Source organism: Pelmatolapia mariae, linkage group LG20, assembly GCF_036321145.2.
Source record: "Pelmatolapia mariae isolate MD_Pm_ZW linkage group LG20, Pm_UMD_F_2, whole genome shotgun sequence".
Lineage (NCBI taxonomy): Eukaryota > Metazoa > Chordata > Actinopteri > Cichliformes > Cichlidae > Pelmatolapia > Pelmatolapia mariae.
In genome coordinates, this window is record NC_086244.1 from 35832562 (window position 1) to 35847241 (window position 14680).

The window sequence follows — 14680 nt, forward strand, 5'->3', positions numbered from 1 at the left end:
TGGATGCACCTGACCCCAACAGGAACATCCATCTGTTTGGTGGGATACTCGCTGTTATCAGATTGTTATGGAACAGTACACTGATGATGTTCATCTGTAAGAACAAATGAATGTATAAATAATTGCATATGTCACAGAAACCCTGGATTATCTTTTGTCAGTTTCCTTTTCATTTTGTCCAGATGTGCTTGGCAGGAAAGTAATTTTGTGTGAAATGTCATTAGAATGAGAAGATCCTTTTGATATGTAGTGAGGAAAGACCAGTATAATATTACAATACTTTAAAAGTACCAGTTAAAACAGTTTCTCGTAGTTAATTTAGATGGTTTTGAATCTCAAACCTGTTAAGATAAGACAAATATGGAAAAACCCATTAAAGACTAAACAATATACAGTATGGAAAATACAGGCAGTGACTACAGTGGACACTTGTCACTGTTTTTAACACTCAGTTTCACCTACGTTTGTACGTTGTAATTTCTGTCTTATCTGCCGCTGGCTGATTGGCCAGCAGCAGCACAAGGAAGAGTACCCACAGACCAGTTGTACCACAGATTTTTGAAACTGCTCCCTTCTGACAACAGATACTGTCTAAAGCTAGATAAGCAGTCAGTAGCCAACACGCTACCACTTTTGGACCATAATTTCCCCATTAGACACCTCTGATATGCAAATCAGTATCTGTTCAATGAAAAAGCATTCCCATGCATCATCTTACTTTGACTTTTGTTGTCTAGTGTGATCTTGGCCGTCCATTTAAAGATTCAGTATCCAGTTCTATTATTTACCTGATTAACATGACATGTTAAGTTGAGGGTTTTTTTGCCCTCAATGCTGTATATACTGTAGGGTTGATCTCTCTCCGGTACTTTAAATATGTTTGTTTTGTTAATGTATTCCAGGGGCCAGTTACACCAGCAGTGTTGTGAAGAATGGACACTTGTCAGTGAGGAAACGCAGGCCAAGATGGCACGCATGGCTGCTGCTGCTGCCTGGGGTCTAGGTAATCACTCAAATACTTAATACGAGACTGCAAATACTCATTCAAAATAGTTATTGGAGTGAAATTGGAGTGTGTGTGTGTATGTGTGTATATATATATATATATATATATATATATATATATATATATATATATATATATATATATATATATATATATATATATATATATATATATATACACACACACACACACATATTTAGTAGTCAGTGCTGGGTAAAGAAAATACCATCACTGGGCACTTAAGCCACTGTCTGCCTGACTCAGTGAAACAATGCAGCAGTGAAAACAGTACCAGCTCTTGCCAAGTCTTGCTCGCATAACCAGATGGGAATAGTATCCAGTCATAACATTGACATATCGTAATGTGCAATGGTGGAGAAAAGCAGGGAACACACTGCTAAAGCAACCCCAGAGGTTTCTGGTCTGTTGCTTTGACTTTCCTAACTAAGTGGTAAAACCAGATGCGACACCCAACTGGCAGGCTTGTCTTTCTGAAGATGATGTTGGAAAACATAATGTCGAGGTTATCGTTATTTACGCTGCGGTGGAGTGTTGATCAAAGTAGCTGTGACTGCACGCTAAGTAATATGTAGATACCACATTTAAATATTTACTCATTATGACAAAGTTCTTGCGTAACTCCTGTCTTTGTTCTTTTTTTGTGGCTTTATTGTTGTCCAGGACACTGGGACAGCATGGAAGAGTACACGTGTATGATCCCTAGAGACACGCACGATGGGGCTTTTTATAGAGCAGTGCTAGCCCTTCATCAGGACCTCTTCTCATTGGCCCAACAGGTGGGTTAAGTCATCCTTCACAAATGGGCCCGTCTCATACAAATACACTAAAGTGTGTATTTTTAGATACGCTCTCATAAAGACATGCTTCACTTGAAATTACCCCGTCTTATGTCGTCTGGAATTTTCCCTAGTCTTTATAGCAAAGCATGAGATGTTAAAATCACCAAAAACCAAACATTGTAAAGAAACATAAAATTGTTTTACAGCTCCAAAAGGGATCAAATTCCTCCCATCAGCTGCGGCTGTTCATTAAAAGTAGTAAAATACACAAGGTTTGGGTATTTTCTTTTCTTTTATGATGTGGTACCTCCTTGGTGTGGAAATGTTATGTAACTCCCAAAATTGGAAATCATTACGGCATTTATCCTCAAACAAATAAAGAGCCTATTAGTCCTCCTGTCTGCATGTCGACAAGGTCTGGTGGAGGTCAGGTGGGTTGTGTTTTCCTCATCTGATCGCGTTGGAGGATTGTAGATGAGTTCATGGTCCCTGGAGATGCATTTGTTCAAACTGGATGGAGGAACGTCTCACGCACACATGCCTCACCTGCTTCTTCAGCTACCCTCGACTCATCCTCCGTGTCCCCTTCTCACCATCAAAAGCCCTGGAGACTTGCTTCCTCTGACCTCTCTTTCCCTTCACAGCCCTCCCACACCACACACAATTTAGAGATTGGGTCCAGGTGTGGCCCACAGGATTCTTCAGAATAAGGGAAGTTTTGACTTTTTGCTGACAAGAAGCCACTCACAATGAAAGAGGAGGAATGAGAAGCAGATGGAGAGAGGGAGAAAGCTCGAACATCGACATGAGCTCCGTCTAGTTTTCCGGATGCCGTTGGTAATCCTCGCACTTGAGAGGCTGGCTGACGCTTTCTTTCCTCTATACCCCCAACAACCAGACATGTGCTCCGTGAGACTTGGACGGCATCTGTGTGAATGGTTTCAGGTTGCTTTGCTTTATAAAACCCACTGTTTGGTCTGTTGAACTGATGATGTGTAGACACTAGTCATGCTCCTTGCACAAGATTTATGATACGTCTGCTCTCTGAATGCGTTTGATTTGTACATTTTCTTGTGGGTTTTGCAAGTCACAGCCCTCTTTTTGACATCTCAGTCACAACTGGGCTTTGTTTCAAGGCCTAGTTATGTTTTTTGTTTGTTTTTTCTTCTGCAGTGGCTGATTTGGGCCTAAGCAGTCATGCACAGGCTGTTATACTACACTGCAATCATAAGCTAATATCACTGAACTTAAACCGTAAATGCAACCTTGTTGTAAAAGAACAGAATCATTGGGTGATGGTTGGTTGTGCTGCCAGGAGCCAGACACTGCATTTATCAGGAGTCGTCTGGACTGCACATTTCCAATGAGGCCCCAGCGTGGTAATTCAGGAGTAAACAGGACCATAACAGAGTGAAGACTATAAAGAAGCAGCCTCATTGTCACCTCATCCCCACCACCATCTTGTTGTGCGTGCCTGAGGAGTTGTTTTGGCATGCAGTTGCTCCTTTCCCTCCCCACAAAAAATAATTGGTGGGAGTTGGTCTGAAACAGCTGTGTGTCCTGGTCTTAGAGAGCTTCCTCAGTAATCCTCTCATTTTACCTTCCCTCTAATAACAGTTCCCAAAAACATTGACTGTACAAGCTCAAAAATCAGCAGACTTCCAGCTAGAATACGTGTGTCCTTGTTTGTCCCTTTAGCTACTCTGGATCGGGTCTTTGTCTCAGTTACGGTATTTCTGCCCCTCGGGGTACGCATTCACCGGTAATGGAATGTTTGCAGCATCCTTGAATTTGGAGAAGTCTCACAGGGAAAGTTGGAGACTTGCTGAGTGTGTGATACACTCCAAAACTCCAAAGGTAGTGGAGGAGGGAGGAGAGTGAATGGAAATGAAAAGGTTTTTGTATTCTGTTCATAGCAGGAACCTTGACTAAGAGCTTCCATTGTGAGTTCTTTGTCAGCCTGCATTTCCCCTCTCTGTTTCTGTAATTGTGTAAAAATTGACGTTATTTTTAAGACACATTTGACAGCTTTAACCGTGGTTACATAACTTTTGTACTGTTGCTCTCAACAGTTCATTTACTTGTCCTTATAAAATGTTTGGCACTCAGCAGTGCATCAGATCATTTTCCTATACAAGCAGGCATTCTAGTCCTAATTGCATTAATGTGTCACTGTTGGCAGCTCTTAAGTAAGAAAGGTTTGAACAGGAGGCTGTAGCATGACTTTGTGCTTTTATACCAAGTGTTTTTATTTCCTAGCGTTACCCAAACCTAGCCAGCCCTGACGCAGGGAGTTTTTAGGAGAGTGTGACATTGTGCTATGGTACATTCAGGGGCCAAGCTTGAGGAAATGCCCTCTGCAACCAGTAGTACCAGTGTAAGTGGCGTGTTTAGAGAGAATTCAAGGCCTCGTTTGCTAACTAATAGTTGGAGTATTCAGGAAAGTTTTTTGAAAACGAAGGGGGGAGTATGTAGCATATTTATATTTATGTGTGGTGATAAACTATGGATGTTTCAAATGTAACACTATACTTTGACTGTGCTTTTAATGCAGTGCATTGACAAAGCAAGAGACCTCCTGGATGCTGAGCTGACTGCCATGGCGGGAGAGAGCTACAGTCGAGCCTACGGGGTAAGTGTTACCATTTTTTTTTTCATAGCATTCATATGCAGTGAGCTTGTGTAACAGCTATAAAATTGAATTTTCATTTGACTTCCAGGTTTCAAACCCTAAATGTCATGCCACAGCTGTGTCTGTTTCATTGTGTATATAAATGGTATTATCCAAACATATTAACAGCTGAAACTAGAAAACAGCTGTTAATATGAAATCTGATCATAGTAGATTTTGATCCATAGTGCAGCAGTAACATGGTAGAGATATGAAAAAAAAAACAACTATTGATATCAGTATAACCAATGTTTACTGAGGCTGCACAGTTGGGTCCACTGGGTTAATGAATGCATTTGTTTGCAATTTCTGATCATTTTAAAAGCTGTTATGATCTTTTAATGATTCACAGAAGCTCCATCTTAGCAATATAACTGCTATAAACTACTGTTATACTCAGTATCTGTGTAAGAATAAATGAGTATGTTTTTTTTCTTTCTCAGGCCATGGTGTCTTGCCAGATGTTGTCAGAACTAGAGGAGGTAATCCAGTATAAGCTGGTGCCAGAGAGAAGGGAAATCATCAGGGAAACATGGTGGGAGAGGCTTCAGGTAATAGCACACGATAAGTGGACACAAACACACACAATATTATTTTATGATGTTTATTTAATAAATATGATACTGTAGCGCAGTGCCTACTCTGTAGTATTCCAGTTCCAAATGCCCAGTGAATGCACCACATCACCCATCCATTCACATGTCACCCCCAGTTGATGTAAACTGTCTGCCTTCTACTTTTTAATTGACGTAGTCTCGCCCTGGGTCAACACACCTGAAATCAATGATTAGTTCATTACCAGCCTCTGGAGAACTTCAAGACATGTTGAGGAGGTAATTTAGCCATTTGAATCAGCTGTGTTGGATCAAGGACACATCTAAAACCTGTAGGACACCGGCACTCGAGGCCTGGAGTTGCCTACCCGTGCCCTAAAGGAACAATTCACAGATATAAGTCGTATATTTCTTTTTAGAGTAAACTAACCTCCTCAAACATGTGCACAGACTAATAAAGAAAAGAAGATTAATTTTGATCATATGGTGGCCTTGCTTACCATTAGTGTCATGAAATGAATGAAAAGGGTGGCTCGTTTGATGTAATCCACACTGTAAACTCCTCATTTGACTGATTATATCATTATTAATTGTGAATTTCAGTGTTGTATATGTTGTTAAATGAAATACAAGGATGTTTGGAACAACCTTGACTCCACAAGCGGTTGGGAAATATTTACAGCCTGCCAAGTCTTTGGTATTTGAGACGAATGTCATCCAGTGTAAAATAATGAAGTTCAAGTACATCTTTTCCATTTTGCGTGACATCTTAATTAACTGTGTTTCGCCCTTTTATGTGCATGCTGAGGGGAGGAATATTAAGTCAGAGAGAAAGACTGTTAAAATTTTGATCTGTGATGCACCATTCCTGACACTTTAAATCATATCAGTCTAGTTGGTCTAATACAGCATTAATTATATGGCTTAAGATCAGCCCTTTTTGGCGTTCCTGCTTCTCTTCTCCTGCTCAGATGTTACGGACACTGCTCTGGAAAATTTTCGTAATTGAAATGCAAAAACCTGTGTCATCCTTCACCTTTACCACGTGCCAGGAAGCGTGTACTCATCTGAAGACACTGTGTCCCTGCCCAGATTTTTTTAGTATGTTGTTTTTTAGGTTTTTTTGGACAGTCTGACATGGAAATGCCAGTGCACTTAATGCAATTGGATCACTTTCCTCCCACTCCAGAAGGTCCTGCCCTGAGATACAACAAAGGACACTGGCTTTGATTGAACAATCATGAGGGTATAGAGCCAGAAGTTACCCTATATGGGAAAAAAAAAAAGGTTAACGTTATCAGCTACTTATAGCAAGTTTGATTATCCAGCTGCATTCATTAACTGTATTGGTTCAAGACACGAGTGTTAATCTGTGCTAAAAAAAAAAAAAGAGAAAAAGACAGACTAATAAAACATTAGTATTTCATTCACCAAAACTGAAGCACAAATGTGCTGAATCACAGCCAGTTTGTCTGTATCACCGTAGTTAATCCATTACAGTTGCTGAAAAAGGCAACCAACAGCACACACACACAGTGAAGAGGTCCAAGTTAATGACATGAAGAAATAGAAGCGAGGCCTAACAGATAGCAGTTGTCTTTACCACAGCAATGCGTTTAACTCAGTTATCCAGGTTATAACAAAAAAACAAAAACAAACTGACGCCACTCACAGTGGGTTTCTGGACAGAGGTTGAAACTGTTTTTGTACCACGCTGTGAATATGCTTCTGAATGTTCTAAATGTGTCGATTTTAATGTGGAAGTCTCTGGAGATTGACTCCCTGTTGGAGCCAGCCTCAACTGGGAAGTAGAGTAACTGGAGTTTCCTTACTTCCCAGTTGGCTTTATGTTTCGGAGATTTCCCCCCTTGATTACAGAACACTTGTGACTCTTTTTCTACTCAACATTGCACACGAGTATATAAAATAATATTTCCCAGTCATCTTACCTTGTGTTGGGGATCAAACTGTGTATTTGTCATTTGACAGAGTCCACACATCTGTCCATGAGTTAGTGTCCTGCTCTTAAGTGCTTTTTCCCTTAAACAGCTTATCCCTCATCAAGTATGTATGTAAGTATGCAGGTATGGTAAAGGTGCAAGAGAACACAGCCCCCTGATGTTTGTTCATCGGTGTATCAGATTGATTTCTTGCACTTCTGTCCATTTAAACCCCAGTTTCAGTCGCAGACTAAGGCCAAGTGTCTGTTAGAGGATCAGTCCTTTCCCCCCTTTTTTGTGTTCTGTTTCTCAAACAAATGCAAGTCGTGAAACATTTTAATATTCCTCTAAGAAAAGGTTGAGGATTTCAGGACTTTTGTGTATATTCTGTGCACATATTTTAAAACCGCTCACCCCTCCAGTCTTTGTAGGGGATATTTTTAAGCCTTTTTCCTACTCGTTTATATAACAGATTCTTTTGGCAAATTCAGGCAGATTGCCTCTCAATAAAAGCTCTTTGTTGTTCACTTGCGTTCTTCAGCTGTTTCAGCTCACAGTTCATTTTCGTTTAAAACCATAATATTTTAAAACATATTGGAAATTTTTATTCTGTTTATTTAAATGAAATGGGTTTATTCTTGTGTCTCGAAGGACAGCTACATCACTGCAGTGATGTCGTTTAAGACCATCTGTCCACCATGATGCACATTCAGGTGCATTTGTTCCCTTCAGTCAACTTGGATGAATTAGATAATTTGGCTTTATACCTCATAAGCAGAATGTCAGTGATTTCTTGTGGTTTAATTCAAACTAAACTGTCTTAGCTATTATGATTACTGAGCATAGCTCAAGCCAGATGTGACCTGCACGCAGCTCTTTATCCCATCATGTTAAGCTTACTTCAAAAAATGTAGTGTTGAACTTTACCCTAACATTTCAGCTTACTGAAAGGTCTCATTATAGTTTTACCATTTAAGGAAATACACTTAACATAAACATTAAATTAAAGAATTCCTTCAAGATACGATTATCTTTGTAGATGATATGTTGTACCGCTAAAGGTTCAATGTTTGTTTAATAGAGGCAGTGGTCTTGCAAATGTAAATATGAGATCTGTATATGTATCTTTTTCTGCCATGTGAGCCTGTACTCACTGTGGGCATTTTAAACAAATAATAGTGAAGTCATTGAAGCATACATCTCCCTCATGTGTGTTTGTTCTCTCGAGGTTCACTAGTAGGTACCTCTCTCTCTGAACAATGTAACGTAACAACAATATGTGTTTTCCTCCAGGGCTGTCAGCGCATTGTAGAGGATTGGCAGAGGATCCTAATGGTCAGATCTCTGGTCATCAGCCCCCACGAAGACATGAGGACCTGGTTGAAATATGCCAGTCTTTGTGGCAAGAGCGGACGCCTGGTGAGTACAGTGACATGTTTACACAAGGGAAGAGATTCTACAGATGAATTCTAGTCATACAGCACTCAGAACAAAATCAGAGCTGATTCTGATCAGTTTTTCCAGGAAGAAAAAAGGAAGGTCATTTCTAACAAAGTAAAGTGCAACTATGAACTCCTGCCATGAAATGAAATTTCATTTTAAATGTTTTTAGCTGGCACTGATGAAAGTAGAACAGCTGCACACCTTCAATCAGCACTGTTTAGAAACCTGACCATTCATATCTTCTCTATTAAATTTGTGCAATTTTCTGTCCTTGACCTCAATGTTTTTATAATTGATGGTAGATAGTTGGCCATTTTTTCCATATCTGCTCTTATTATATTTAAGTGCACACAAAAGATAGCAGAATCTCCAATAACTCACTGTAGCATTAAAAGTAGAGGAGAATGGCCATCTTAATGTCTTAATCTGTCTTCCTCTTTTCTGAAAACCTGTTTTCAACTAAAGACAAATACAGGTTGATGTTTCTGTAGTTTTGCAAGTCCCTAAAAGTCAGGAGTAATTTCTGTGATTTCATCTTCCAAATTCTTTTTGAACTGTGAGTCTTTTGACTCAGGTGCTTTTTCTTGGCCACTTTCTCCCTCTAGGCACTGGCCCATAAGACCCTGGTCCTCCTCCTAGGTGTTGACCCCTCCAAGCAACTTGATCACCCATTGCCTACAACCCACCCCCACGTTACCTATGCTTACATGAAGTACATGTGGAAGAGCGGCCGCAAGGTAGGACCATCAACAATGTTGTGTTGTAGGTTCAAAATTAATGTTTCCTAAAAAGCAGAGGGCAGCATGACTAGAGATCTAATTATCACTCTTGTATGCGTGTTTTGAGAATAAATGAAGTAATGATCAAAGTTTTGTGGAGGCTAGAAAGGGAGTGCTTATATTAGTCACCATACAGTAATTTCATAAACAGCCGATTTATTCATTTGAAAGGTTTAAATGAGCAAGAAATAACATAAATAATGTGAAAAATGTTAATTGCTTGTTTATTTATTGCTGGATATGTAATTCTGACAGCAGACTCACCATTTTAAATTAAAACATGATGAGACATCAGTGCTTGTGTCTGCTGCCCACAAGTTTAAACAATGTAGTGAGCACTGGTTCTTACATTAATTGGCATGTATCACTAATAGTCAGTGCAGGCAGTCTGAGACAGCCAGAGGAAAAATCTGTTATGCAATCTTGTCTTCAGATAGGTCTGTAAATCTTTCCTCAACAGGCTCCATAATTATAATCACAGGTATGAGGTAGGGGATTTTGCTAATGATTAGCTAACATTGTAATTTTTTTTCCTGAAATACAATTTGGAAGAGCATTTTGGGAGATGGAAAAAAAGCCATTGTTAACATATTTGCAATGCAGTATTGTTCATTGCGAATGAAGTTTTATTAAGTTTTTACTTAATTTGGGCTTCCAGCAGCAACTGTGGATGGAAATATGTAATTTTGCAGAGTGCTGTGATAAGTGGCAGATTTGACAGAATTACAATATTTCAGAAAATGGAAAATATTAAAGATTTTGATTGGATTGGCCTTAATAATTACATTTCCTGTAGCGAGTGACTAATGGAGCTCAGTCTCATATAATTTTTAAAGAGCAGAACCTCTGAATTGATCAGTAAAACAACCCAGCTGTTACATTTACATGAATGTTGTTATTAATCTTCAATATCCATGGCAACAATGGAAAAAGTGCTAATAAATGTTAGTACGTCTTCAGAAAGACTTGTTCTTTCTGTGTTCCAGCATTCAGCACAGTAACACAGGTCAAACTGCCAACTACTGGCGGCAGTGACTCAAGGTTTCAATGTGTGTGTCACCCGAGCAGCATGGGATTGAACTGCCCTGCCCTGTGCCATTTTACACACGCAAGCACACTTGCACCCATTCGCATACAGTATACACACCCCCAAACGCACTTAAACATGTCCAGATTTATTTCTAGGTGTTAAATAGCATATGTGGCTCCAGGCTGCATTCTCATTAGGGGACTTAGGTAAGTGTGAGTGTGAGCAGGAGCACTGCTGTTGCCAGGACCAGCTGCTCTGCTCAACTGACAAATAATATAAAAACAGAGAGCAAGAGCAGGGGCAGGACCCTACTGTTTCTGGGTTTTAAAATGTTCAGGGACATTAGCCCTGTCACTGATGACTGAGTCACACAGTAGTAAGTCATCTACCAGTAATAGTCAAATTAGCATTAAAGGCAATGTTTTTGGAAATGATGGCTTTATCTGTTTTCTCATGTTTCAAACTGTGATCTTAAAGTCATTCATATATATGCATTCATGCAGATGATCAGGTGAAAAAGATGCAGATTACTGGTCAGCATTGCAAATCTGGAGATGGTGAATAGTGTATAGGACACTTTTCTTTGCTTTAAGATCACGTCATAGAGGTCTTAACCAGCTTGACTAACAAAAACCTTGATTGCAGAGGTGTGCTAGCAAAACAGAGTAGCAGGCTTTCCCCTGTAGAACCAACAGTAAGCCCACCGACACTGATATGTTCAGAAAACAGTGTTTGCTGTTGGTTGTCGTGAATGCACGAATTAAAAAAGTGATCAGCGTTGATAAAACACTCACAAACCTGTCAAACCACAAATAAAAGACTAAGCATAAATGTGCAGTTTGTGTAGTTTGACTTAACTGATTTCGTTAGGATGCAAACCGTACACAAATATATTTTAAAGTCATGCTAAAGTTTGTTTGCTATTGCTATTTGCATCTCTCCAGATCGACGCTTTCCAGCACATGCAGCATTTTGTGCAAGGAGTGCAACAGCAAGCTCAACACGCCGTTGCAGCTGAGGACCATCAGCGGAAGCAGGAGCTCTACAAGCTGATGGCCAGGTCTGACCTTTTTCTGGAAACACAGTAACACCGCCGTATTGCCAAACAAATACAAGCTTTCTTGGAGAACACGCCACAGGAGGAAGTGTAACGAGTTAACAAGAAAATTAATTCTGTTTGCTATTTCAGTTTCATAATCCTGTGATTGTTCACACTGACTCACTGTCACACTTTTCTGAGTTAACTGAGTGGAACAAGGGCCATCACTTATGTTAATATTGACATCAGAACATTAAATGGTTGCATTTTAAGTTGAGTTTTCTTTAAAGATGGAAAAATAGAAGTGGACTTCCAGAACTGTAATGTTGTAGCTTTAGTTTTAAAGAAATCATTTAAGAAGCTGAGAATTTATTCCCCTTTGCCAGTCTCTGTATACCCACTCTGGCATGGCAGAGAAAACCCAAAGCAACATGCTGAGGCAAGGAAAAAGTAACCTCATGTATTTCCTCCCTCATGCTGTAAACACGCAGGGTCATGTCCAGTGCATTTTTATTTCCATGAGCGTGACCCATTCTGGCATAGCACCTTTTACAAATCCACTGGCATCCTGTGTGATTTTAGTTTTTTCTGTTCTTCTAAGGCTCAAAGCTTTCAATAAACAAATCCTTTTGGCAGGAAATGTGGCACCATGCTGATGGGTATCACCAGCTGTGTCTCTCCCACAGTGCTGTTAGTTTGCACCTTTTCCAGTAGGCGCTGTGCTGTTCATTTGATAGTCCTGGCACATTGGTTTGCACCTTTACCCTATCATCACCTCACCTCACAGTGGAAGAAAGATGCAGTAAAGTCTTTTGAAAACTCGACATTCCAGTAGCTGTTGTGTAGTTTTAGATTGTGATTTTTTTTTTTTGGCTGAGAAAATGGAAGGTTTCATGTTCCCAAAAATTATTGGGAAAGACTTCAGACTGTTAAAAAAGATGCACGGTCTTGTGGGCTCATGAAAATATTTGAGAAAGATATCTAAGACTTCCTTCTTTTATGGTTTAGCTGCTTTTCTTTGTGCAGAAGAGACTGATTACTTTTTAAAGAATTTGAATGTGCTGCATTGTCTCTCAAATAAGTCAAAATAAGCAAGAGGTGTTGCATGGGAACAGGTATAATCCCATGTACAGTAAATCACACAGTGTCATTTGGCCATGTGCACAGAGCAGTCATGTGTACCCTCCCATCTCATAAATCAAACATGACAACACATAAGTGTGAACGTGGGTAGAAGGGACTTTTTCCACTCACTTTTGCATCTTCCACAGAATGGTTAGGTAAAAAAAAAAAAAAATGCATGACAGGGAAAAACACCTGTATGCTGTCAGTCAGGACGGGTTCTCTCCAGACATTCTGACACACTTTCTTTAATACAGCCTGGCTACGTGGTATGGAGAACACCTGGACTGCTCAGGCACTCACATATACACAGTCATACAGACACCTCCACCCCCAAACTATCCTGTATAATTCCACTGATACTAATCAATAACTCTGGGGTCTGCAGCCAGAAGAAACATGTTCCAATGTCACCAGACGCCTCGTCTTAACTCCTTCCTTCAGTAAAAGTTGAACCTGTTAACAGTTTACGGACACAGTTCCGCACAGATGCTGAACTTGAGCTGTACATCTGCATGGAAAAGCACTTGTAAGAAATTACGTAATCCAAAAGGCAATTTATTGGACGGGCTCTGACATATCCACAGTACTGATAGATGGTTTGACAAAGCAGTGCTTGCCAGTTTCTCAGTTTAGAGTAGTTTTATCTGAATTATATGTCTTGGCCCTGCCAAGCACAACTAGTTTGACTTTTGCCTGTAAGCATCTGTGTTTTTTTGGATGATGGATTGAGCAAAGTCCTCCTGGGATGCCACAGAGCTCACCGTTGGGTTAAATTAGGGGAAAATTGGTTTGGATAATTGAAAATCTCCAGTCTTTCAGTAGATAAATGAACTGTTGCCTCACGTATTACTACTTTTGATATATGCCTATGAGACTTCCAAGCTGTGCATCATTATCGGACCTTTTTATATAAACTACCCTTGGATTTCCTGAATGTGACTGCCAAGTCTTTATAAGCAATGACAGCATAAGCATGCTTATAAACTCATGAAGATATTTCTTTTTGTCTTGTCCCTGGAGTACATTTGTTTCCTTGTCACTAATGTAGTCACTGAATTATCTTCTTCTGCAGAGCTTCTCTTAATGGCGCTGATCTTTATTATCTTCTCATGGTCTAAAAGAGGTTTTTATTCTTAATGCCTGAAATGTCAAGGGCTTAAATCTGACTTATAATATATGGTGCACCAAATAACTTCTTTCTGCCAATCAAAATGGTATATTTACATGTGATTTAAGTACTAACGTTAGAGTGAATTTCCCTCTTCTCTCTTTCTCCATTTAGATGTTTCTTGAAGCTGGGGGAGTGGCAGCTCAGTCTGCAGGGCATCAATGAGAGCACCATCCCCAAAGTTCTGCAGTATTACAGCAATTCAACTGAGCATGACCGCAACTGGTACAAGGTCAGCTCCTCTCTTTTAACTCTGACCTTTAACATTTGACTTCTCTCTCTGGCTGCAATAAAATCCCAGCTGTGTCAGTAAGTAAACGTCTCATCCCTGTTATGCCACTATGAAAACCTTAGACCTCCATTCCTGCGCCCTTTTTATTTTGCTCAGTAGATACTCTTGAATTGTTTTCTGGGCTCCATCACATCAAAGATATGTGGTGATGGAAGAGCTGAAAGCATCTCTGCTTTTTCTGCCTGTGCTGCAGGCTACAGAGATGTCTCTACAGACTCTCTCCCCATCCATCTTCACCAACTCGCTTCAGCTTCAACCTTTAATAGCAGGTTGCATAACAGTGCAAACATCAAACTCATATGTTTGGATGAGAGAAATTACAGCGCCCTGGGAGATATCTGTCCCATAGCAAACTGGAAAATGACATCATGAACAAACGTGGAAGTTATTTCCAGTTAATAGCTCTGAACACCAGTTTCACTCAGTTTGCACCATCTTTCGGCAGGCTTGGCACGCCTGGGCTGTGATGAATTTTGAGGCAGTGCTGCACTACAAACACCAAAACCAAGGGCGAGATGAAAAGAAGAAGCTGCGGCACGCCAGTGGTGCCAGTGCTAATAGTGAAGCCAGCAACAGCGACAGTGAGGTTGACAGCACTGATCCCAGTCCTGTGCCCTCACCAGGTCAGAAGAAGGTCAATGAGGTGAGTTACGGAAATGACACTGACCATTCGGTGTCCTCTTGTCCAAGCGCTCTAAATTCAGCTAGTGCTTTATGATAATTAACATACCTGACTTGGTGTGTAAGCCATTATACACATATTTTCGCCAAATGTTCAAAACTGCTCATCAGTCAGAGATCCCTCTGCACATACTTGCTCAAAAAGCATGTTT

The 14680-nt window shown here is 40.1% G+C and overlaps 1 protein-coding gene across 1 annotated transcript in view; it reads left to right on the forward strand.

Annotated features, from left to right (window-relative positions):
- mtor (mechanistic target of rapamycin kinase) overlaps positions 1 to 14680 on the forward strand; it is a 76074-nt gene that overhangs the window by 47198 nt on the left and 14196 nt on the right. Inside the window, exons 31-39 of the mRNA XM_063463204.1 lie at positions 903 to 1003; positions 1688 to 1803; positions 4361 to 4438; positions 4921 to 5028; positions 8265 to 8390; positions 9020 to 9151; positions 11168 to 11283; positions 13670 to 13787; positions 14293 to 14490. Coding sequence (XP_063319274.1) covers positions 903 to 1003; positions 1688 to 1803; positions 4361 to 4438; positions 4921 to 5028; positions 8265 to 8390; positions 9020 to 9151; positions 11168 to 11283; positions 13670 to 13787; positions 14293 to 14490 — 1093 coding nt within the window. The remainder of the gene's footprint in view (positions 1 to 902; positions 1004 to 1687; positions 1804 to 4360; positions 4439 to 4920; positions 5029 to 8264; positions 8391 to 9019; positions 9152 to 11167; positions 11284 to 13669; positions 13788 to 14292; positions 14491 to 14680) is intronic.